We start from the raw sequence: 25841 nt of genomic DNA, 5'->3' as shown, positions 1-25841 counted from the left end.
GCTGCAGCAGATAAAACTTGGTGGTATGCCCTCCTGCTCTTCAATAGCTGCTATAAGGCAGCCGCACTGCTCAAGTTCAGTGAGCAATAAAGTCAGTGCAGATATCCGTCAGACCCCGAGCTTTTTGTCCTGTTAATGCCAAATATATCTGAACCCCGGTGGTCACGGTCGGCCTTTGCTCTGTTGTTGTGTTGTGTGTGAGGTGCACATTTTTAACTCGGGCTGCATCCCCACTGTACTATACCTGAGCCATAAAACAGGTCCGACTTCTTTCTCATCACACTCCTTTCTGAAAAACAACTCTGCCAGGTTTCCTTTCTTTAATCATCATCTCTCTTCCATCCTCACCTTCACTTTCAGGGTTTTCTTACGTGTCTAATTTTCTTTATGACATCAACTCAAACATGCTTTCTTTAAACCGTCAAGGAAACGTCTAGGTCTCTGATAAAAGCGACACGAACCTTTCACACCAGACTGGAAACATAGCTGCTCTCTTGCTTGTCAAATCTATGAGAGACGAGACACATTAATGAGAGAAGTTTTAACATAATCTTAAACCTTTAAAGTCCATTACAGTTATGCCCCATAACATTCTATATCCATCATATTATTGTTGTTTTAGTCTGCCAACTGAAATCACTCATAAGTAGTTATAATTAGTTTACAGTTAAAATTAGTCAAAGAAAGAAAAGCTAATTAAGCTGGCAGAACAGGTTTTATTTATAGGACAGCTGAAGAGAGACAGGAAGTACAGGGAGGAGAGAGAGGGGGGTGACATGCAGCAAGGGGCCGGAGTCGAGCCTGCTGCCACTACGTCAAAGGCTATAGCCTCTGTATATGGGGCGCCTGCGCTCCCCACTGAGCTAAACCAGCATCCCCAGTTTCAGCATTTTAACGATGCCCCTTAACACCTAAACTAACCCACAGCTGAAAATGGTCCACAACAACTGCAGTGTTTACTCCTGTTTAAAAAAGTTTGCTAGTCACTGCAGTTTCCAGGTGTTTTAGGAAAAAATGCTTTAAAGAAACTTTTTTTTTAAAGCTTCTGTGAGGATTTTTTTCGCTGGTTATGAAACAGGATGACCTACAAAAGAAAACCAGACCATCAGCGACAAGATTGATTATTTCTATATAGTTATTTTTAATGCCTTTGTTTACATTTTCCAGGGCAAACATTTAAAGCGAGTGATACATACAACATACATTTTTGTTAAAAACCACCACCTAAGCGTGTAAAAGGACAAAATCAGCAAAGATATAAGAGGTACGGCTTTGTCCACAGGGGGCGCCAAAATCAACACAAACTGAGCGTTCCTCACAGGAGCTTTAAAGGTTCAGAGCTTCATTAGGAGACACATATACAAAGTTTTAAGAGGCAATAGTCATACATTTGTCAGCCTTCACAAAAATATAACATTTCCCTTTCCCTTGAAAAAGAGCTTTTATCATTATCCATAATTAGAAAAGGATTCCCAAAAGCCCTTCAATCTTTCCCCTTTTAATGTGAATGTCATGGTTGAGATTTAGAACATTTAAAGTACCAGTTTACTAGAAGTTTTATATGAAACAGTTAACTACAAAAATAAATTCTGGGTCGAAAGTCTGAGGCAAAAAGAAACATTCTGATGAAGTTATTTTCTCCGTCTGTTTTGTCTCTCACTCTCTCATTAGTCATATCACAAATATCCAGCTCTCCTGTAGCCTCCCTCCCTCCCTCTTATTTCTCCTCTTCCACTTTATTTCAGTTCTTCCTATCAGCCTCCATCTTTCTCTTCCTCTGCCAGGTTTCAGTGGCTCTTCACAGTTGAGTGTCCGTGGCTGACCTGAATATTCAGTGTGGCCTAGTTAGGTGGGGATGCAGCCCTTAACAGTCTTTGCATGGTGCCACTTCCAGCTGGATTAATTTTGTGTGTTCTTTACTGGAGACCCTAAAAAAAGCAATGGCTGCCAGTGCATGGCCCATAAAGAAACCAGTTATTTTCTTTTTCATGCGCTTGCTGGGAAACAGCCATATAGCAGTGGGAGGTTTGGATCACTTCTAATACTACGAGTGCAGAAGTTCACATGGGCTTCATCCAAGTCAGCCCCCTTATTTCCTGTAATTACTTTCATTTAATTTCTGTTTTGTAACGTTTAGTTCTGCTGGTGTTTTTTCTTCTCTTCAAGGCATGTGGAAAACTGCTCAGGTTTATTTTTAGCTGCAACATCTGCACTTAATTTCAGCAGGTCTGGCAGCTGCTCCTGTAACGCTGCCTTAAAACAGCTGCTCCACTGTAAATATACACTGGCTCGATGCTCTGAATTGGCACTGCGAATGCAGGGTTGATGCGAGGTTGAGTTTTTTCAAACACATGCTCAGAATAAAGTCACACACACAAAATGCCAAAAAAAAAACCCATATTGGATAAAGAAGTGATTTGAAAAACAGTCTTAAGTTACTTTTCGTTTCCTGTGTTGAATCTGCTGCGTCTTTTTCCCTTTTATATTCTGGCCTGTGTCATTTTTAGTCCCTGCAGGTCCAGCTGGGCAGCATTTGCATCCACAGACTCAGAGGGTGAAATGCTGCCCAGCTGAGGAGAGATAAAGCATCACTATAATTATCAGGCCAAAAAGCATTGGTTAAAATAAACGCAGTCTTTGTTAATACGGACTCATTAGTGGCAGGTGGTGATCCATCCAAATCTCCCCAGCTAAGGTTGACATTGGAGTAAAACTACAAAAAAACAACAGCTATTAACTTTTGCAGTTTTGATAACATGAGTTCACCCGTTCATCCATGTCATAGACCTGACCTTCATAACCAGCTTCTGTTCTGGATGTGTGGTTTTGCATGGGCCATTCTCCCGGCCATGACCAGTGGTGTAATGGTAGCTGAAGAAGTGGCTCTACTGTGAACACTGCCCCGCCCCATTCACACACACTCACACCGACCATCTGTCTGGTGTTCTCCATTGCAGACGTAGATGTCTTTTAGAATTGAAAAATGTTTGAACAAACAGGCGTCTTTCAAAATAATGGATTATTTTTATGAAACACAAGTTAGCTGCCGCACTTTTGTTTGACCTGATGGTCTCTGCTCATTGGCTAAATTTGCAATATTTGTATCTTTTGGAGATGGCTCGTTTTCCATCACTTTCTCTCAGAAATTTGAGGTATATTTTTTACAAGTTGCAACAGCTTTGAAGGAAACATAACACCACTCGGTTTACAGTTTGATCAGCATCACAAATATCTTTTCTATTGGATTTACACCGATCAGCCATAACATTATGACCTTGAAATGGAAGCAGGAAAATGATCAAGAGTAAGGATGTGAGCGACTTTGACAAGAGCCAAATTGTGATGGCGAGACAACTGGGTCGGAGCATCTCAAAACCTGCAGCTCTTGTGGGGTGTTCCCGGTCTGCAGTGATCAGCACCTACCAAAAGAGGTCCAAGGAAGGACAACCAGTGAACGGGTGACATGGTCATGGGCGGCCAAGGCTCATTGATGCGTGTGAGGAGAAAAGGCCGGCCCATGTGGTCCGATCCAACAGAAGAGCTACTGAGGCTCAAACTGCTGAAACAGTTCATGCTGGTTCTGATAGAAAGGAAGACATGGCACCAGGATGCACTATAGGAAGTTGGCGGAGGCAGTGTGATGCTTTGGGCAATGTTCTGCTGTGAAACCTTGGGTCCTGCCATCCATGTGGATGTTACTTTGATATGTAGCATTTACCTCAACATTGTTGCAGACTAAGTCCTGGAAACGGTATTCCCTAATGGCAGTGGCCTCTTGTAGCAGGGTAACGCGCCCTGCCACTCTGCAGACATGCTTCAGGAATGGTTTGACCCGGCCTCCAAATTCCCCAGATCTCAATCCAATCGAGCATCTGTGGAATGTGCTGTACAAACAAGTCCGATTCATTGACAGGACTTAAAGGATCTGCTGCTAATGTCTTTGTGCCAGATACCTCAGCACACCTTCAGAGGTCTAGTGGAGTCCATGCCTCGGCGGGTCAGGGCTGTTTTAGCGGCAAAAGGGGGACCTGCACAATATAAGGCAGGTGGTCATAATGTTTTGGCTGATCGGTGTGTCTGCAAAGTTGCAAACTAAATGCACCTAATTTACACACATGTTTGCATTACTTTTGTTCCGTGTCGTGTTATACAAATCGAGTTATACATATGATTAAAATCCATAAGCATAAGTGCATCATTTCTGTATGATGCTGCTGCTTTTGCACAACCAGTATGCAGCTGATGATGCAGGAGCAAACCAGTCACCACTCTGCAGGCTCAGACGGGAGACACTGAGTGGGTATTCACATTACTGGGTTTATTGTGTTGGCTTATTTTGCTTCCAACTGGGGAACTTATATAAAACAAGTAGGCTTTTGGATCAGGTTTTACACATCAGCATAGACTTGCACGTTCCTTACATTACACCACTGGCCATAATGAGAGAGCTAATAGCCTGACTCTTGCGGATGTTCTTGCATCCAGGTTTTCATCTATCGTATCCTAAACGCTGCCGCACCATGAGCGACCAATACTAAACCTTAAAGTAAAGGTTGAACTGCACTATACTTGACATGTCTTCCTCTTCTGTTGTCATCCTCCATAGACGTCATCCTTGTGACCCTCCACCCATGCCTGCCATGAACCATGTGTCATCCGCCTATACTAACATGCTATGACTTCTTTTTACGTTAATCCTCTAACCTTTTTTTTATTCCTCGATTCAGTCTCTGATAACCTTTCAGACTTGTATTTCTGTGTTTCTGACCTTATTTTTCTATCTCTCCCTTTTTTTCCCTCTTTCTCTCCTGCTTCCCTTCTCTCCGTGTCCACTTCCTGTCTCCATGTGTGATCTCCTTGGGCACCTATGGACCATGACATTGCCATATACACAAATTTCTTTCTCTGTTTTTTGGTTTTATTGTGTTTTTTTTTTCTTCTTGTCACACTTTACCTCTGTGGTTCTCATTTAAACACTCTGATGTGGACGCTAAAATAAATAGCTGTCTCCTGTGGTTGGTCTCTAACCTCCGCTATCCTGGGTTGCTGGTGTGTGACGTACAGTCTGGCAGCTCTTCTGCCTCCCATGCTGACTGCACTCTGGCTCTCATAAACTGATTTCGTTCAAGGAGAAAGAGGATAGTCTGAGCCTTTGAAATCTTTGGGCCCAGAATCCTTTGCTTTCTATGCCTTTTGACCCTTGTGCAGCCACACACGAGATATAAAAAAGATGAAGAGTCAAGACATTGGTTTCATGACGTTATTACAGGGTGCTCAGTACTTGCATCATTCTCAAATTTTGGGGGTTTAGATTCTGTTAATATTCTGTTTCCATCTGTTTCCATGTTGTAAGTGAATAGAGTCAGAAAGGAAAAACTAAGAGGGTGTTAAAGTTATAAGTTGGACTCGGGTGCTCTTTTGAATTAGACAAAGTGTCGCCGCTTTGTTTTAGATGCAATTAGTAACACATTCATAATGCCTTAATGTGATCTGAAGAGGGGTGATCAATAGAATAATTTCCTTACTCTGTTTGATTATGTGTCTACAATGTGCTAACCAGATACGGCAATGGTAAAGAGACTTTTATTTTGGAATTTATTGCCTATTAACCGGACACGTCATTCCACGGCTACGTCAGAAATGACACAAAAGCATGAACACTGCATGAAAGCTGACACAAGGCATGATCCAGTATTCATGAATGTGCTATGCAGCTGCTTTGAAGCTCCCCAGTCGAAGCATTATGAATGTGTTAACCAGGTGAAGAGTACATGCTGTGCCTAATTACTGTCTTTTGGATACAAGCTTGAAATGTCCTGCAGTACGAAGTGAGGGAAGACAAACATTTACAGAAAAATGTGGGATTGAGTTTGGCCTGAGTATTCATTCTTCGAGACAGTTTATTATTTTTAACATTATATAAAGCTCACTTTCAGATTCTTTATTATGTAACCACCTTGTCGGGAGAGGACAGAAAGTTGTGCAGAAAAACTAATCATGTTTGTGACAAAGTGTACATAATCTTTTCAAACTGACCTTCAACAAATACAAGAAATCGGATGTTTTCTTTGATGGTTCATGTTCTCTTTTTACCTGAAAGCAGAGAAATGTCTAAAACACGTAAATGCAACAGCCGTCAAACACTAAAAATGTCATTTTCAATAATGTGAAATGATTCTATTCTCTGAGACATTTTTGTAAGTACATATCAGTGTGTTTCCATGTAACCATTGTAGGGTTGAAATAAATTGTGTTTTTTTTCTTTCATGAAAGTGATGGCTTCCTGAGAATTTAGCGACTAAACTCGCCGAGACGTGTGACACGGTGCTGACTCGTGAAACGGTGTGAAAGTGACTCTTTTCCTCTGGAGCTTTCACTAAATGTCTGTGTTCTGCATTCAGTGTTGCATCACACCACACACGGCTGGTAAAGCAAAATGTAGTGAGATTAGAAACCTGGCTATAGCTGAATTAAAAGGGAGACAACCTGCATTTTCAACAACAAAAGGTATTTACCGTATAGAGGCGAATATTTGTGGAACTAAAAGAAGAAATTCTTTCATTTCAAGCTCCCTCAGCTTCTGCTGCTCCATCACTTTCTGCATGGATGGTGTCTATTCTTTAAAAGATACTTTTCAGTCCAAATAAAGCTATTTTAGATTCCATAACTAGCTAACCATCCAGTAGTCTAGAGCACAAAAGAGTACAGATTTTAGCATGCATCATGTCGCAGCTGCACATGGCGTGTGATGGCATTTTGGAGCAGATTTTGCAGCAGATGTTTGCATTCTTTGCTCAGTAACAACACACAAAAGTAATTAGTATAAATGCTAGTGCTACAAGACCTTCAAGCTGAGGAGCAAACATGTTGTTTGAAGTTAGCTGGTCTGATTTTTGGTTCAGGATTTGTTGCTAAAAGGCCTGAGAGCTTGTGAGAGATTATATTTTGTTAGAGAGCCTAAAAAAAAGTAAAATTAAACTTGGTTACCACAAGAGAAAGATCTCGGTCAGCACACACGGTGCATCCAACAAGACGCCATTCGACTGATTCTGTTGCTTTTCTTGGCACAATAATCTTGCTATTTAGGTAGCCCCGCAGTAAATCCTCTGGAACACTAATCACCAAGACCTAAATATGTCAAAAAGCAGAGTGTAAATAACCCAAAGTCCTCTATACAGTTTACATTTGCTCGACACTCTGATCTCTGAAATTCCTGTGGAGTCACGAGAAGATGCAACACATAAATAGAAGGACTCGAACCAGCTGCAGTAGTGATCAACAACAGTTCACTGTGAGAGAATTAGAAGGTACGTTTTCAGTAATCGGACAGAAGAGATGCTTTCTCTGTCTTGGTAACAAACTTGATCCATTCATCAGGACTTTTTCTTTCAAGGCAAAAGACACTCAGACAGCAAATTATCCAGATTTTAAGCCAATTTTTCCCAACATTGTAAATTATTTCAAATTATACGCTGCACATTGGTTGGCGTCACCAACATTGAGGAGAAGATTCCATGAAAAACCAGCTCTTGTGGTATCCGACACTCTGGCATCTGCGCTTCATTCCCTATTTTTAAAAAAAAAACAAATTTTTGTTGCTGGTTGCCTTTCAGAGCTGTTCTCATGGGTGTTAAGTGCATAAAGGACCAATTTGCGCCACTGTCAGTCGAAGCTGGTGGTCTCTGTAATCGATGGAAGCAATAATATTTAAAGTTGGCGCCATAGCTGTGGAGAAAGTTGTAGAAACAGCTCCACCCAGCAACACCCAGCGTGCATTGCGCTGGAGTGAAATACTGCCATTTTCGCTGCAGGCAACGGCTCAGAGCGGTACAGATTCCGAAATACGATGAGAATATACCAGTGGATCGTCTAAAAAAATCTTCGGGTCTGCAGTCTACATTTCAAACCTGACGATTTTGAACGAGACATCGGAGGCGGGCGTCCTAGATTGAGGAAGTGTAGGTTAGGTTGGAAATCGGCGAACTGGCCCTTTAAGCATCAAGCTTGTCGTGTACTCGACTTCCCATTTGTAAAACAGAAGATAACATGGTTCCATTTCAAGCAGCGTTAGTCCACATCAAAGAACAGTTCACTGTAAAATAAGCAAATGCTAAAGGTCTGATTTGTGACCTTTGCAGACAGCTGTGGAGGGAACGTTGGGCGAATGTGGCCCCAGAGGCTCTCTGCCTGTGACTTAGGAGACACGAGCACCATAAAACTCTCCTGCTTGCTCCTGGAGGGAGAATAACATCAATATGTGGTAAATCCATGTTTCCCCCCAAAAAAATGATACTGGCAGAAGAAAAAGCACCTGTAGATAAACATATTTTTTCTCTTGATAGTTTTCGGGCAGTTCTAATGTTTGAAAGATGGCCGCCCGGCCTACCTTCCGATTTAAAATGAGGCTTGCATTCTCCTCCTCGGCTCTGCTGTTTCATCTCAACTAAGATCCGTCAGCAGGATAATAAGAGCTTACGACACCCTCGAGGTGTTCTTTGTCACTTGTTGGTCCCTCCTGTTGTTCATCAGTGCCTTCTGAGTAATGATAGTGCTGATCAGTGCTGAGTGATTTTCATCTTTGCTAATCAGGATCTTTATCTAAGTGTGAGCATCAGACTCGCTCGTGTTGTATATAAATAGAATATTTCTGTTCCCTGCAGTCGCACGCTGCATACAGACGACAGAGCTGCTGTCGCTGTGCACGAGGGTGAGGTTTACTCTCTTTGCATAGTTAAAACAGCCTCTCAGTGATTTATCTGGATGTGGTTAATGAGATGTTTGTGTGGATAGAATCAATTAAAATCAAATCAGGAGATTTGTGTCGGAAATGAAGCAGCGAGTTTTATTTATTCAGTGTCAGACAAGAATGATCATCTGCGGTTTCTCGTGTCGTTCTTCTTCATCTTCCTAATTGTTACCAACAATTAATCTCAGTACAATTACTCAGTCTATATGTTTTGTCATAATCAGATGGGGACAATTCTGAGTGAAGAACTTCAGGCAACAAAAACAATCATCTTTGTTTTTCACAAGGCTCTCAATCCACATTAAATTAGATGCATTAATAAGTGAACCCTCTTTGTTATGCTTCCACTTCATCCTCTACTTCATTAACAGGAGTCAGCATTTCATATTTTGCAGTGTCGTGCCTGTTGCCTCACCAGCAACTGTAATATTAGTTTAGCAGGTTGAAATCACACGCACACACTTTCCAAAGATCCTGATCAGTCAGAGGAGATCAGCTGTCAGCATCTCTCTGCTTCCTCGTGCCCATAAAGAGACCCTGATGCTCATGTTGTGATAGTGGTGGTGCAGTGCCACACTGTGGTGGAGAGCTGTAGGACTCAAACACGGGAGCATGTATCCATCCACATGGTTCATGTAATACTAAAGGAAAGAAGAGTAGCAGATTAAAGAATAGAACAAAAGAACAAAGGTAACATTAAAGACCCCCTCCAGTGAACATGTGGTGTTTCTCATGTGCTACAAGACATATCAGGGACAACATGAGCAGTCATCTCCATGGCTGGGCCTATCTGCTTTTAACCTGCAGTGTACCAAGGACAGGCTGAACAACACGTTTTCAGATTGGCAGGTTTGAGACGTCACAAACCTAAGGCGCCAATCCCATTAATGGACGGGGTGACGCTGTGCATATCATTATGTGTAACCTATGGCAACCACTTCAACGATGTGCGAGCCAGCTGTAACCGTCAATGTAATTTTTGCAAACTCACGACTGACTACTAAAGTTAACGTTGCTACTACTAATTACTACATTTCAAGCTAGCTAAGTTTCAACAAGTTGCCACTAAAAGCAGAGACGTGTTTTGTTTTCGCGACGGAGGGGGCGGTTGGAAATGTGCATAGTGGGCGGGGCCTGTGCAGATTCAGGAATTTTTAATGAGGGAGAAGGAGGAGATGCTTTGGGAGGTAATTAAACATATTTTGCAGAAAAAACACAAAATACACAATTTATTATTTCAAGCAGAGCATTTTATATGTCTCAAAACAGGACTGGATTTTTATAAAAAGTAAGGGTCTGTAAGATTATAAGAGATTTTCAGCTAACTAGATTTTGAATCACGTCATATTTTTTTCACATTTGTGCGTCCATTTACAAAACTTACTGTCAACTTTACTTGTTAAAGTTCTGAGTGTATTAGTGTCAAAGAAAATGAAAAAAGCATTCCCCAAACTTTATGATGCGTGAAGAAATATGACAAAATACAGCTCCAGGAGACCGCTGCATAAATACGTTTTCCTCTGGTTCTACTATTTACAGGTTTGTGTTCGTTTGAAATTAACTTTTGTTTTATTGTAAACAACATTTCTCACGACTTCCAAATCAAATATTCTCTTTAGGTCTTTTATTTGCAGAAAATGACGACGAAGAAAATAAGATGATTAAAAAATAGATGTTTTTCAGAGCTTGAATGATGCAAAGAAAACAAGTTCATGTTTAAACAACAGAATGTTTTAAGTCAGAGTTCAGAATCACTTTCTGCTGGAATAACCTGGTTTTTAATGCATGCGTCTCTGCATGCTCTCAGGTCTGTCACAGAGCTGTTGGGTGACGTTAGGCCGCTCTTGGAGCAGCTCGGCTTTGTTAGCATCCGTCTTCCTCTTGATCACATTCAGGAGGTTTTCAGAGGGGTTCAGATCTGGATTGAGCTGGCCGTGACGTGTAGAGAGAGATGCTGATTTAAGGAACATTTGGAGTGGGCTCTTAATGATTTTCCGGATATGTATATATACGTAATATGACAGGATAAAAGTATCACATAAAGAATCTATGAAAAAGATGTGCTTTAATAGCACTTTGAACATCAGGTTGAAATGAAACTATTCACGAGACTGTGGCACTCGCTGAGATTGTTCCCTTCTTCAGAGGCTTCATCAGTGACTGCCTCTTGTCAAGTCGCAGGGTTTGAAACAGGTCGGTGTTTTGAGAGCCATTCAGGTCATATGGCAGTCGAGTGAGAGCCATTACAGATGTAGGGCATGTCTCAATTCTGTAAGACGCTTATTCTAACCAGATTTTGAGTATCGAGCAGGAAGACTGACAGAATAGAGTATGCTAAAGAAAGTTAGTTACCAGGAAGAGTCCCGGTCTTTAACTCCTGACCTCTACAGTCTAATAAAGACATTTAAAGTCGAGCTGAAACGGCATTTCGAGAGTATCTAGCTTCCGTACCGTGACGTATTTCCGAGTGAAACAGGACGTGCAGGCGGGACATATCATTAGAGGGATTTGATTTGATCGTTGAGAAGTGGGCGTAGACAGACATTCTCCACAGCGCAGTAGCTAGCTGTATTTTCTTTGGCCTATATTGTCAAATAGATGCACAATATTACTGAGGATGTGATCTAAAAGGATTAAAATGACATTTTTCATTTCACCTCGACTTTAAAATTGACCTTGTTGTTTATGGCCGCATCAATCTATCACATAATACTATTTTACTGTAGATGTATTGGCCATCATTCTGTACTCATGTCTCTACAATTCAGCCTGACGTGTTTGATATCTTTGGCTTGCTTTGATCAGAATTGAAATCCTCCTCTGTGCGTGTAATGAATGCATCCTTCAGAGCTATAATGATATGTAAATTAACTGCCAATAAACAAGCCGAGCAGGTTGTCTACGCTGGACGGTGACCAGTTATTGATTTGTCAGGAGTTTGTGGCGCTGAGTGAAATTGAGGTTTATCTCTCACAGTGTGTTATCAGCTGGGGAAGCGGCTGCGTACTGTACCTGACAGGCCCGTAAAGAGAAATGTTTGTGTCGTCCGTCCTGACGCGTAGACCCGAGCTTTCTCCCTCGTTGAGAAACACCCCGCGGCATTGAAGACATGCCACATGATTTATTGTGCCTGTTAAAATGCAAATGAGGCAATGGGCAGAAAAACAAGTGTCGTCTGCTACACTGTCGTCACCTGTGAGTACACAGAGCGGTGGCACGCTCCTGCCATCAGAGCAAATTAAGAACTGCATACAGTGCGGCCAAGAGGAGGAGGATAGTAAATATAAATTGAATGTCTAGATTGACCATGGGCAGCGCTTTTACTTGAAAATGCATCTGTTATAAAAGTGCAGTAAACACAAACATGTTGGAGAGACGGAAAAGATCGTTAAACGAAACTATCAATCATGTGAGAGGCTGTGCAGCACAGGTTATAAAACCAGGAATGCTAACCATGTGCAGCGAAGGCCAGAAGTGTGCAGGATTCCTGAAGTCAGACTGAATGTGTCAACAGCTCTATCCAGCTTCAGAGGCGCGGCAAACTGTGGACGTCATTCGCTCTAATTTGTGTCAGTAACTTGTTTAATGGTTTGTTTGGGGCAGCGCTCGTCAACTCGTAAAGTCTGCAAAATTTACACGTCAATGATAAACGCGTCACATAAACTCCACCAATTAAAAGTGATGGCAGGAGGTAAATAATGGCAGCCAGGGTCAAACTCAGAGGCCCGGACCAGTTCATCAGCACAAAGGCTGTTTGATTTGTTAGCAAACATTATGAGATGCGTGGTGAAGGGAAACAGGGTTTTATTTGATCCGAGGGGTTAGCTGGTCGCCTTTAATCACAATTGATTGGATGAATGTGTCTCCCGGTGATCTATGGACACCAAATGTTAACAAGAACCAAGAGGGGGATTACAACTTTGAAAATATGTTTATTTTACATTTCACTGGGTGTTTTAGTATGATTATTCCGTTGGTTATAACCAGTACTTGTAAGTGCAGAAGCTGCAGAGTAGCAACCCACATACATTTGCATATACATTTTGAGGAACTGACTCTAAAGCCGCTTTCCCACTGGTCAAAACGCCCGACTTTTTTTGCTTAATGGGAAAGGCTACAATTGTCATTCAGACCCGGGTCAAATGACTCTGCAGTCGACCCGGGTAATTATCGCCTCGGCTCCGATCGGCATTGATGGGAACACAAAACCTGTGTCGACACGTTAATCTCCGCCCGCTTTCCGGTGCGATGCTATGCTCCGTCAGTAACTTCTGCGACTCCTCGTCATCTCAGCTCGAAATTCCACCCATCTCCGTCCCAGCAGCACTCGAACATCGTTACAAATTTGTCTGCGCCGAGTTTGATAAACAGACTGAATGAGTACTAACCCTGTTTCAGGCGTGTTTGTGGCGTCACACGGTGACGCAGCAGACCGACACGAGTATACTTCACTGGCAATGGGAAAAGAGACAATAGGCATCTATAAGCGGGTCTTCCCAGGTCTGAAAAAACCTGCGTCAACGTGCTGATTTTGGTGGGAAAGGGGTATAAAATCTTTTGTAGCTGCAGCAGGAAATACACCGATGTATATGATCTGCGAGTAGCCTGTTATCTGTAGTAAGGTAAAAACATTAAACCACAGAGCAGTTGTTCTTCAAGTTCTCATGTCTTTTACAAGCTGTTACAAAATGCTGCAGGCTATGGGGAGGCCATTATACACATTGGTTCATAATGTAGGTCCAGTTTTACAGAACTTACAGATTTATGCATCCTAAACTTGTATTTGCGCAAAGCAGTTTACAACCGTCGCATTCATTCATTCCAAGATTACAGGAATCGTGCAGGTACAAACGCATCAAATATACTGACCTGCTTATTTCAGCCTCAGCCTGCTCAGGTCTCCTTCAGACGGTTTGATGAGCAGCTGATTACAGATGCTGGTGTGTGGTAGCCACAGCCTGAGCTTCCCTAGGCAGAGACTTTGATTCTAACGAGCAGCCTTCATGTTTGCTCTGGTATGGTAGGGCCCTGTGATGTTAAAAAATGAACAGTTTCAGTTTGATTTAATACAAACAGGCTTTTTTGCTTTTTTTAATGGTCTATTTAAACAATGCTTGGCAGGAGGTGTTGTGATGACTGAAGTCAATCTGGTGTACACAAACATGTGTGGAATTACACATTGGTTATCAATCAGAATATCAAAGCTCCACATCTGGTTCCACCTTCATGTTCTTTATTGGACAACATCACTGTGGACGCCTTTTACCGACACCCAAAGACTCAAAAGATGCTGTAACACAAAGTGGGTAAGTTGAGTCAGAGTCACTCTGAGGCAGGTTTCCTCTGACACACTGGGTGACAAATCGTTTCCAGTACATCATGAAACTGAGGTAGTTGTTTTCTACTCCACTCAACTACTACTTTAAACATAATGATTGGCAGTGACTCCCCAATCATCTACAGTCTGTCTAACATGAGATGCCAAGGCTGCCCTATCAGAGCTGTTTTCTGACAAGATACTGCATGCTTCTACTCCTTCACCTGATGTGATTATCCATATTTCTCAAGGTCTTTCATTATTTACATTTTGGCTCCGTGCGCATCCATTAAACACTGTGAGTCAGTAAGTAAGCCTTGTAACTGCCTTGTCCTGTTTGAAGTGTTGTGGTAAGTAGCTTGTGTTTTCACCCCTGTGAAGTGTCCATCTGGCCCCGGTGTTCAAATGTTTTAGACAGTTCAATGTCCTGCCAGTGTGATTGTTCCAAAAGTAAACGGAGATCGAGTAAATATTTTAGTACAAGCTGTAGCTTCCTTGACTTGTGTTGACGTCTGTTGATGCCGTCACCACAAGATCTGGCACTACCTCTGGCAGAGTGCTCGAAAAGAGAAATATGTATTTATGCAAAGCAATCACAACATCTGTGAAAACTGGCCCACTTTACTGAAACATTACATGTATCGTGTGTCTTGTCCTCAAAGAATCCTCAGCTGTATTTTCTCTGGAAAAAATGCGCTGGCAGGTTTCATGCAAAGATGGGAATTTGGCGACCATTTATTAGTCCCAGATTGCAGAAATGTCATCAAATGCCAAAACGAAAGATGACAGCGAAGAAAGCCGTTGTTGAGATGCAAAGCCTCAAAGCCTGAGCTGCCTTGGACCTCCAAATCCTGTTTATTCCATCCTGTCTCCAAACTGCACGAGCGTTTGTTTATGTGGAATAATCTGAGGCAGAAAATAACCCACATTTGCTCTTTGGCCCAAAAGTGGATTTATAAATGGGATGACTGCTCGCATATGTTGAGATAAAAAGCTTCTTAGATAACCCCGCTTAACCTTTATGTTCTCTCAGAAAGTTTTGGAGCAGATGAAAAAAAAGAGAAGATTTCATAAAAAGCTGTTAGATGTGAACTCTGTTTATGGATGTGTAAGAGTTGTATGGAGGACTCTTCTTTGAACCACATCCCCTATATAAGCTTTAAAAATCTTTTATGAGTTAAGTTTTTCTTCTTATATTTCTTGCTGGTGGTTCGTGATTACAATACATCTTTCTGTCAGTGGTCTGCCTCGAGGGTAAGAGTGTAGATTCCTGCAAGGATTCCCTTTTTAATGCAAAGCAATGATTCACAATAAGCGACTTAGCACTGAAGCTGAATATTCCTCTTTTCTTGTTTTGGTCCAAGGCCAAGAAATCTTTCAAATAAGGTACCAGCTATGCTTCACAATATGCAGTATATACACTTTATTCCGCCACATTATATTGATGTTACTTGAGAAACCTCAAGGTTGACATAAAAATCTTTTGGTCCCTTTTCCCAGCAGAAAGTCAGCGTTTGTAACTGTTCAGACATCTCTACAATGCAGCAGGGATTTAAAGCTGTTCCATCATTAAAACACCACCGACAGCCAAACTATGTCGGCCATGTTTGAAAATCCTTCTGCCAAACAGCAGCACCACCGGCAGCAGGTCAAGGGTTGTTTTTCATCAGTGAAATATCTCACATCCACTGGATAGATCGCAACATTTACAGAGAATATATCCTGTCTCACAGAAACTACATTTATATACTAATGTATAAAAGCAAATCATGAGCACCTGCTTACAAATCCATGTGCTACGATAACAAAGGTCTTCTTCTCCCTCAAAACAAAACTAGCACAACACACTTGTATAGAAGAATAAGTCGCGTGGACGTGGCTCATCCGAACTACGAATGATCAAATCTTAAAATATGTCCCAATCCTTTTATGAAAGTGCAATGTAACAAAAAAGGTTTGTATTGAAGGTTTATAACCATGAATATGCTCTTATTAAAGATACTACTATAGAACCATAGATGTTTTAAGATAGTTGGTCTTCACATACTGATTGATGTGTGTGTTTGTTAATCGTAGTAAGTCATGTGATGAGAAACACCTCCAATGTGTCGGCCATGATGATATCAGAGTAAATGAAAGCAGAAATGCGGGCTCTGATGTGTTCAGGTTTCTCGTGGCTCTTGCCTCCAAATTCCCTCCGAACCAAACGACACACTTGAGGTGTGCAGAAACCTGCAGCACTGTATTAAAAGCTCGACTGCATTCCTCATCACGTCTCCCCCTCTCTCTCTCTAACTTTCTCTCTCTCCCCTCCCCTCCATGTGAAACCCCTCTCCTCCTAACTCCTCTTCTCCCCCCTGTCTTTCTCGCCTGCTGTGCCTGCGTCTCCTCTCCCTGTCCTCTCCCTTCAGATGCCACGACCGGCGGCTCTGGCCTGGGCACCGGCGCCATCGTGGGCATCCTCATCGTTGTCTTCTTCCTGCTGCTGGTGGGCGTGGACGTCACCTGCTACTTCCTCAACAAGTGCGGACTCCTCATGTGCATCGCTGTGAACTTCTGCGGGAAGGCCGGGCCGGGCGCCAAGAGCAAGGACATCGAGGAAGGGAAGGCTGCGTTCACGTAAGTGGACGTCTTCTTAACCTGTGTAAAACACATTATGTTGGATGTTTTGTTTAAAGCTGTAATAATCAAAAGTTGTATATAAGCAACTATTGATTAGACTCCCAAAAAACACGCCATTTTGCATGGATGGGCATGGTTTTGCAGTGCACGCTTGGTAAAGCTCCGTCACTGTTACAGCAAACCGTTTCCCTTTCACCAAGTGTTCTCGCTGTAAAAGCCAAATACAAGAAAAATGCTCTAAACATGATCTTTTCCCCAACTTAAGAGAGTACTTTGTATACTTAAACCTTAAACAAAATGTGAGTGTTTGAAAAAAAGAAACCTGAGGGTCACCAGGCACCAGAAGTACGTGCATAAGAAAACAGACCTCCCCTTATCCCAATCTCCACCCTAAAGCACTGAACACTCACAGGCTTCAATGATGCCAGACGTGCAGTCCGTGAGTCTGTGAGGGTTTGAGAACTGCTTATCAAAGATAAATGGGACACACTATCATGGCATCACACGTTGCCTGGATACCAGATGCGCTGTTAAATCTACGACAGAAAGTATCAAACTATCAAAAGTCAGAAAGGCATTAATGTTGTCAATTACAGGTTAAACGTGTTTGCGGTTCCGTCACTGTCCACGCTCTAAACTTTATTGAACACTACTTCAGTGTACGAACATTTGTTTACATTTAGTGGGGGGCTGGACAATCATGTTTGTATACGTCACCAAGTTCGCTATGAATTCTGGGTAAGTCCCACAGGAAACTCTGCAGATAGGCAGACTCAGGAAAGTCCACATCAGAGCCCTCACGCACTTGCTGATCTGACAGTGAGACAGCACACAAGCTGTGTCCCAATCCAGGGGCTGCAGCCTTCCAAGGAGGCGGTCTACGGAGGATGCGTCATTCATCGCCGTGTAGACCGTTAAAGCCGAAATGGTCTACGGAGGATTTCATATTTGTGTCACTAGTAGTTCCCTGCCTTACCCTTGCGTCACCACATGCCTGTCATCTAGCAACAGGTAGCTAGCAGGCTAACTACCTAGCATGACTAATGTCACGTTACTTAAATTATTATTTTAAAGATAATTTGTTTCAAGAGCCCTTTTTTTAAACATGTGCAACGCTAGCTATTCAATTGAATTGGCGCGCAATGAATCTCGAGATACGTTGGGCCGCGATGGAAACACCTGATGGATCATTCATGGTCCTGGAAAAGGAGGACGCATTTGTCGGCTGCATCCGAAGGAGCCTTCGAATTGGGACAGCCTTTGACGTCCCGCTGTGACGCAGTCAGCCTTCAAATACTTCCTTTAAAGGCTGCAGCCCCTGAATTGGGACACAGCTACAGAGTGCCGGAGAATGTTTGGGTTGCTCGGCAACAACAGTCCAGTTTTAGTTAAGTTGTTGAGCCGGTGGAGCTAAAAATGATCAGTTGTTGATTGTTACTTTTTACTACTTTTTGACGCTTGTGAATCTGTTCTATGAAACTGTCTATAAAAGCAAAGGTTGTGATGTTGTACTGAATATCATCACTCCCTCTCATGTGATATTGCTGAAGCGGCAGGACGACCCAATACAAGCCGGCCAGAAAGTGCATCAGGAGATATTTGTTATCTATGCGTCAGGCTGGATCCCATGTTTTTAGAGAGTTGCACTTTTAGGGAGTTCTCTCATAGTGAAAGCCCCAATGAAAATAATCAGCTCTCCAAAAACAACACACAAAGTTAGTGACGAGCTGTTGTTCACTATAACCAGAACTTTGTGTCATAAAGAGAAAGCAGCATGCCACAACCAAAGCCCCCAGCGGGCACTGACAGTGACATATTCAGATCTGTACTTTACCTTGTAAACATCTAACCATGTTAGAATCAATCTATTTCATGTTAGCTTTTGTTTGATGAAGAATTCTGTTCAATATATCGAGCTGTCTCTCGTTGCACCCGCTGTGAACCTAACAACACAGCGCTACAAATAAATATTACAACTAAGCAGCTTAGATGAAACAGACGCAATGAAAATGAACGACGACGCGCACAGAGCTGGTATTTGGCCCCGGCATGTCATCCCCAGCAAGCAAACACTTTAAAGCTCATCACAATCACAGATCAGCGCGATGACAACAGACAAGCCGCCGGGGAAACAAGTACAATCACAGGCTGCAGGTGGAGGAGGATCAAATGATGGAGAGAGGAAGAGAGAGAGCGTGTGTGACAGCTGAAGAGACTTTACCAGTGTTTTTTCATGCTTCAGTCGATGTAACACTAATTCTGCTTTACAAGGACGCTGATCATCACAGTGTTACTTTATATACACTACATGGTACAGTACATAATATCACTGTGTAGGAGCCTGTGTGACCTAGCATAGTACAGTAGGTTAAGCATTTCAGTTAGCGTGCTAGCTCGCTAACACCCTGTTGCCCTCTAACAATAGGAAAGATGAGTCTAAGGAGCCCATTGTTGAGGTGAGAACGGAGGAAGAAAACACCCCAAACCAAACAGGGGGTCCCACTGAGCCCAACGAGACCACGCCTCTGACAGAACCTGAGTGAGTATAGAAACTGCTTCCCGGGTCCAGGGGTGCGTCCCAGACGTAGGCCGGCCTTTTGTTTCACATTGCAGCTTTAAATGAAGCCTTAAAGTAACACATTTTATTGTTACTTTACATTGTGAAAGGTCTTTAGAGTTAAAGAACCTGAAAGTAACATGATAGCTTCTTTTGATACCCACGTTCTGATTGCACACCAAAATGTAGCAGAGTGCTCGAACCTTGTCGTAAGTGCGGCTCCATTCAGACCAACAACAAACCTTGCTTCTCCCCGAGTCTTTGCTCTGTTGTAAACATCATATCAGCATCCCAACCCCGGAAACCCGACACTCTTTCTATAGTTTATTGTTCTATTATTCGTTTGTTTATCCCTTCACAAATATTTTGTTGCTAACATTTTGTGTAGATTTTCCTTTCTCACTGCAGCACAGTTCTCACTCTGCCTTGTTTATGCCCTGACCTGCACTCCCCCTCTTCCCCTCTATTTCTTTCTTTCCCTCACTTTTCTGGTGGCTCTATGCTTCCCCCCCTGTCCTCACTCCTCCCTCTCCTCCCTTGTTTGTCCCCCTCCTCCTCCTCACCAAACAGGCCTGCTGCTGCAGACACCACCACCACGGTGGTGAACTTGCTCCCCTCCACTGCCACTAACTCAGTTGCTGAGAGCTTTAGCACGGCGCAGAGCAGTCCAGCTAGTGAGAGCACCACGCTAACCACCAGCGTCTCCAGTCCAACCAAAGCTGCCCCTGCCAAGTCCTCCCCAAAAAACAGCCCTGCTGCCCCATCCAAAGCTAACACCCAACCTGAGGTTGGGCCCCTGGTTGACCTGAGCGATACCCCTAAAGTTGCCCCCTCGTCCAAACCTACACCCTCTGTCTCAGAGCCGCCCTCTGCTAATGCCGACGGGCCGCAGAGCCAGCCCGACCCAGTCAAAGCCCCCGACAGCACCCAGAATAAGGACTTACAAGTAGACGGCCCAGCCAAGGATGCACCAAATGCCCCGTGCACAGACTCGACCACACCGGCCCAAACTGAGTATGAACACTGCCATATCCCCATTCCTCAACCTGTCGCTTCTGCTCTGGTAGCATCCTGATGGCTCACAAGTGTGCCAGGTTTAGAGGAAAACACCAGCCTGATATTTAGACACAGTGGTTTGACTTTCATCACTTGTTACCAGCCCATTACTGTTCAAGAATCTTACACAGGAAAGTTACAATTCGAAGCTTCATTCTTTTAAAAATGCAGAAGCTTTTCATTGATTTTATTAGAGTGCTTGGCCACAAGCAAGAAACGCTTCATTAACATGAATAAAAGGCAGTCAGACATTTTGGAAATAGTTAAGGACAACTTTGCGGCTAAATCCCAGAAACCGCAGAATTGATGGCCTTGCATTCCCCTTCACTGAAAGCTTACACACAAAAACAGAGGGCTAAAAGCCACCAACAGTCATGTAGCTGAGATCAAAGGCATTTTCATGTTTAATTAATTGTGAAGGAGCTCAAGTGTACGAAAAAAGTGGGGCCAAAAGGTTGAACAACAGAAAATTGTGTCCCTCAGTTTTTCTAAAGTGCACTGCTGCCAACAGCAGACTGACTGCTGCATGAACATATGTTTGACTGTGGGCTCGGCAACGAGTTCAAGTCAATGTAAACTGCTGTAGAAAAAAGAGACACCAATGTCTCCAACATCTACAGCCCTTTTATCACTGAATGAAGTGGAGCCCTAACCTTGTTGCAGTTTGTAAAACGAGCACGGGGACGTTTTATTTCTCCACATTTTATGTGTATACAAGTTTAATTCTGTTGCTGAATGTAAACAAAGCAAGCAGCAACAAAATCCAACCTTTGAATGCCTCAGAGAAAGTTCTTAACAACTCTAAATATTGGTTGTTTCATATAAGTCTGGAATTTTCCTTTAACAGTGCAGGTAGATGGCACATGAATACAATCCATTGGGATGCTACCAATGCGCGCCTGTCTTCATTCACCCATCTCCACCACCCTCCACCTGTTTGTTTGTTAACAGAGTCAACCTTCCTCCGACCATACAGCTTCTTTTTGTTCCACCCAAAGATCATGTTGAATAATTGTTTTCTAACATGCCTTGTTCACACTCCAGGTCTTCCAGAAATACTTTCCTGACGACTACTTTGGCAGCACTCATTTAAGGATACGTTTAGTTTGTTAATGCCCAGTTATTCGCTAAGATTAGGGAAAGAAAATTACAAAAAATACAGAAAACAAAGCGTAGTTTGTCTCAGCCAAAGTGTGTAAGGAAAAATAAGCTTCAAAACTGGCTGTACACCAAAACGGAGACATTCTTGTTCACTCTACAAAAGAGTAGACATATTATTTTGTTTGAAAAACTCTCCAGATGAGTGTCGACCCTCTCTCTTGTGCAGGGGTGAATGAGCTTGTTCAACTAAATTAAAGACTCGTCAGAAAGCGACCTTCAGCTGCACCACTTCATTTTGATAAATAATAGTAGATACTGAAGGCCAGTAAAAAAGTCAATCCCAGAGTCTTTTAGAGAATCCTGTTTTCTGTTTTAATTCTTCCTGCAGAAAGCTCGTTCTCAGAGGTGCTGCGATGGGTTATCAATGGAGGTTTGCTCCTAGGAGTTTGCAGATTGTGTTTATTCCTGACACTCTGTGAGGATGGCGGCAGGAGAAGAATCGCAGAGGCTCACTGACAGTCGGTGCTCTGTCTCTCCCTCCTTCATCTCATGCTTCGCTCACTGAGATGTCCAGCAGCAGACGTCAGGGATGAAGGATGGGGGATTGAGAGCTAGTTGGAAGCAGGGTTCTTGTCAGCTCAACATCAACATGATATAACAAACTTGTCATTGGAGGGATTTCTTTTCATATCTCTTTGACAGGACTGAAGCACAGCTCTTCTGCTGATCTAAGTGGTGATCCTTCTTCAGCTACCCAACACTGGAGGTCCTGTCAGGCTTCCTCTGGGTTTATTGGATTTCTGAGTGGCTTGCTCATCCTCAGGACCCACTTCTCTCTCTCTCTTGAGGAGAGAAGCATCTGTGCAGATCTTTCCACAGACTATAGACCGCCTACACATCACAATCAAGAGAGACTATGATATTAGCATAGTGGTTTTATAAGCATACAGATTATCATGTCTGCATTGGTTAAAATGGCATCACAACTGAACACTTTGTTAGTCAGATGCCGTCAGCAGGATTGACTTTATAAGACAACTTATAGAGACGATAAACAGACACATTAGGCAAGATAATCTATTCGCATCAACTTCAGGTTCTCCATAATTTTTCAATAATAATAATATTTGGATATTGGTCAGCAAACAACAGAATGAATAACATGTCACAGCCACTCTTAATTATTTAAATTGTTGCTTGGATTTTGCAGGTTTGAAAGCAGAAAGTTATTATAAAATACTTTGAATAAGCTTTGGTTAGTTAGTTTGGCCATGGACTGCTTACTTTCATGCATAATAATGCCCTGATTAAGTCTCTATGGTCCAAACTTTTAAACATAATACAAGAAAAACAAGAGCTTTTCAAGGATTATGACAAAGGAGGGATGGGAAATGTGATGAATGGCGGTAGGTAATTCTGGACTGTAGATAACGTTGGGCTTGGAGGAGGAATCATCCAACCATTGTGAGTCAGTCAGAGCTCCACTGTGAGATCACAAATCTTTAGTCATGTGTTCAGTCAAAATCCAATTTGGGGATTGCAGGAACAGGAATTAGTGGATTTTTGTGGAGAAAGCTTATTTTTTTGGTGACCCTCCAGAGCTTTTCGGGCAAAACTTTTCACCTGTAAACAAGAATGGAAATTGACATTGGTATCGTAGATGCTTTCATGTTCCCCAGAGGATGAATTCTTTCAATTTTGGACACTAAAATCTAGCACCACTAAAAGGTTAAAGTCTAGACTTTTTATCTCACAGGCAGGTTGCCGTTAGATTCAGGCTCCCAAGGGGATTAACCTGTTTGTTTTCAGGACCCCATTTTCTTTCCTCTAGTGCCGCCTTCAGAGCAAACTTTGCACGGTCTGCTCGAGTATCGCCCCACAAAAAGTATAGTTTTGTTGGATGTAGTGAACATTTCCAACGCCAGTGGATGCAACTGGAGCTTTAAACTACAGGCCACTACAACCACTTTGTGTGGACAATAACGCATCATTAAGTAACATACGAGACTAAGACTTTTTAGAGATCAGATCTAGTATGAAGGTCACAAATCTTAAAAACATGTCTCTAAAACTAATGGCAAAATCCAATATGGAGATTACAGTAATCGGAGTTAGAAGGTGTTTTTGGACCCAAGGGAATGCTTAACTTTTTGGTGAGCTTTAGGGTTTAAAGTTTTCACCTCTAAACAAGAATGGAAATTGACAGAATTCCGTTTTGGACACTCCATAACCTACAATCTAGCACCACTAAAAGGCTAAAGTCTAGTCTTTATACAAGGTAGCTCATAATCTCACAGGCAGATTGCCATGAGATTCAGGCTCCCAGGAGGATGAACCTGTTAGTTCCCAATTTCCCTCCTTTTAGTGCAACCTTTAGAGTGGACTTTGCATTGTCTGCCCAAGTACGGTTCTACAAATAGTATAATTGTAGTCTTGTTAGAATTAGTGAACAGACAAGGGGGGTTGCAATTGGAGCTTTAAACCTCAAGCCTGTTTCTGTGTGGACAATAACACATCATTAAAAGTAACAGAAGTTTTTAGAGATCAGACGTCGTGTGAAGACAGAGTCTATAAGTGTTGGACGTATTTATGGATCATGTATATGGGGCAGCTCCTGGCCTAACTTTGTAAGGCCCACAGAGAGCATGTAAATGTGTCAGCAGTGAAGAGAAGTGTTTTGATTAAAAATGCAGTTTGAGAGCCGACACAGAGGACGGAGGAGAGGCGACACAACAGTAAAGCGCCACGTTTTCAAACTAGAAGCCGTAGCAAACCTGCGCTGCTAATGTATTCCAACAAGGGTGCAAATGCTAACACCAGCAAATGTTCGACTTAACTGAATACAGCTTTAAAGTCTCCTTCCATTGTGCCTCGGCTCGGTCCAGACGGCGTGTAATCCTCTTGTGCATTGTAGTTTGTGTTGTAGGTTATGCCTCAGTCTCTCATTCCTTCATGCATTGTGCCTACTGTACCGGCCCTGTCTCATTCCACATCAGCATTCATTGTTCCCTGAAAATAGCTGTGACATCCATGTACTCTTATTTGATGTCTGGCTAGGATAGTGAGCTTGATCCCATTATGTGTGAAATGCATTCAGTTCCAGGAGGGAAAACAAATTCCCTCAAAGCATCTTGCATGTTTTCACCCCATTTTTTCCTCCGTCTTTCTTTGAAAAATGACACAAAAGGCAGCTCAGAGCAGACAGTTTAGCTGTGAGAGACAGACTTAGTGATTCGCCGTTAACAGAATCTTCTCTCTTTTTGTCTCTCCCTCGCTGCTGTTTTTGTTCCCGTAGCGGGAAGACTGTGAAGGACGATAACACCAAAGGCGAGACGGAGGTGAAGAACGCCACGGGCGAGGTGAAGACAGTTCCCAACGAGGCTCCCCAGACGAACGGCAACGAAAGTAAAGCGTAATCTCCGCGCGCAAGAGCAGCCTGAGGAAGAGGGTGGTTTGGGAAGGGAGGGAGGTCGGGTGAGGGGGTTTTTAAAGGTTAAAAGGGGGGGTCACAGTCACTGAAACCTCAAAGCAATGTCACACACCACCCCATTGCATCAGAAAACAACAAAAAGCAACAGAAAAGCTAAAAAAAATAGAAATCATGGGTCTCTTCTTACAGTGTCTTCTGACCGGGAAATTGTAAAGACCTCATGCACATGCCTTAGTTCCTCTTACGTCAGTTCTTTATTTGTTTATGTCACACAAAAGACAAATTTATACACATAATTCACCCTCTCTCTTGTATGTTATATTCGATTGATCAGCTGTTACATACAGAACAGATCTATACTGTTTTTCTCTAGATAGCCTCGGTTGGACTGTAGCTTTACTTCACAGATTACTGCCCTCATGATTTACACACATGTAAGACTGGTACGTTACCAATACTACTATTATTATGCAGTATGGTCATCATCGTGGTAATGGATTATGGGTCTTTTTTTCTTTTGTCGATACTTTGTTGTGTTTAAATAATGTGCAGACGGTACTGCCTATTTAGCTTTTTTAATGTGTTATTGCCAGAGCTTAGAGATTAGAACATTAGCATGCCTGTTTTTTGCAAAGTTACTGTATTTCTGTACATGTTGCTGTCATTTTGGTTCCTCTGTAGATGTTTTTGATTTCTCATAAATGTTGATTCAATACGGTTCTGGTCCACAAATCATTCAGCGGTGAGAGATGGAAGAAGACACCTGGGAAAGATTTATGATGCTGTTACAGTCAACCCTGTCTCACTAAAAATATGGTTCATCCAGTTCATGTATATATTGGTGAATTATCCAATATGTTATGAAGGAAAATAACCTGAAAGGGTAAAAATCACTGACATATGAACATGGTAATTCATAGGAAGGCCATTGGAATGAATGGAGGGTAAACAAAGTCATGCATAACCCATGTAGTTTGGTTTCAGCTACTTAAATAATGTTGTGTTGCAGATT

The 25841-nt window shown here is 42.5% G+C and overlaps 1 protein-coding gene across 1 annotated transcript in view; it reads left to right on the top strand.

Moving 5' to 3' along the window:
• Positions 1–25546, top strand: part of LOC138605581 (neural cell adhesion molecule 1-like) — a 296228-nt gene extending 270682 nt beyond the window's left edge. Inside the window, exons 17-20 of the mRNA XM_069677942.1 lie at positions 16475–16682; positions 19111–19224; positions 19813–20256; positions 24695–25546. Coding sequence (XP_069534043.1) covers positions 16475–16682; positions 19111–19224; positions 19813–20256; positions 24695–24815 — 887 coding nt within the window. The 3' untranslated portion in view covers positions 24816–25546. The remainder of the gene's footprint in view (positions 1–16474; positions 16683–19110; positions 19225–19812; positions 20257–24694) is intronic.
• The last annotated feature ends 295 nt before the right edge of the window (positions 25547–25841 follow it).

Source organism: Semicossyphus pulcher, unplaced genomic scaffold (genome assembly GCF_022749685.1).
Source record: "Semicossyphus pulcher isolate SPU_LCO1_2020_fin unplaced genomic scaffold, fSemPul1.0.p SCAF_10, whole genome shotgun sequence".
In the NCBI taxonomy this organism is placed as follows: Eukaryota; Metazoa; Chordata; class Actinopteri; order Labriformes; family Labridae; genus Semicossyphus; species Semicossyphus pulcher.
This window is presented reverse-complemented; position numbering and strand designations above follow the sequence as displayed.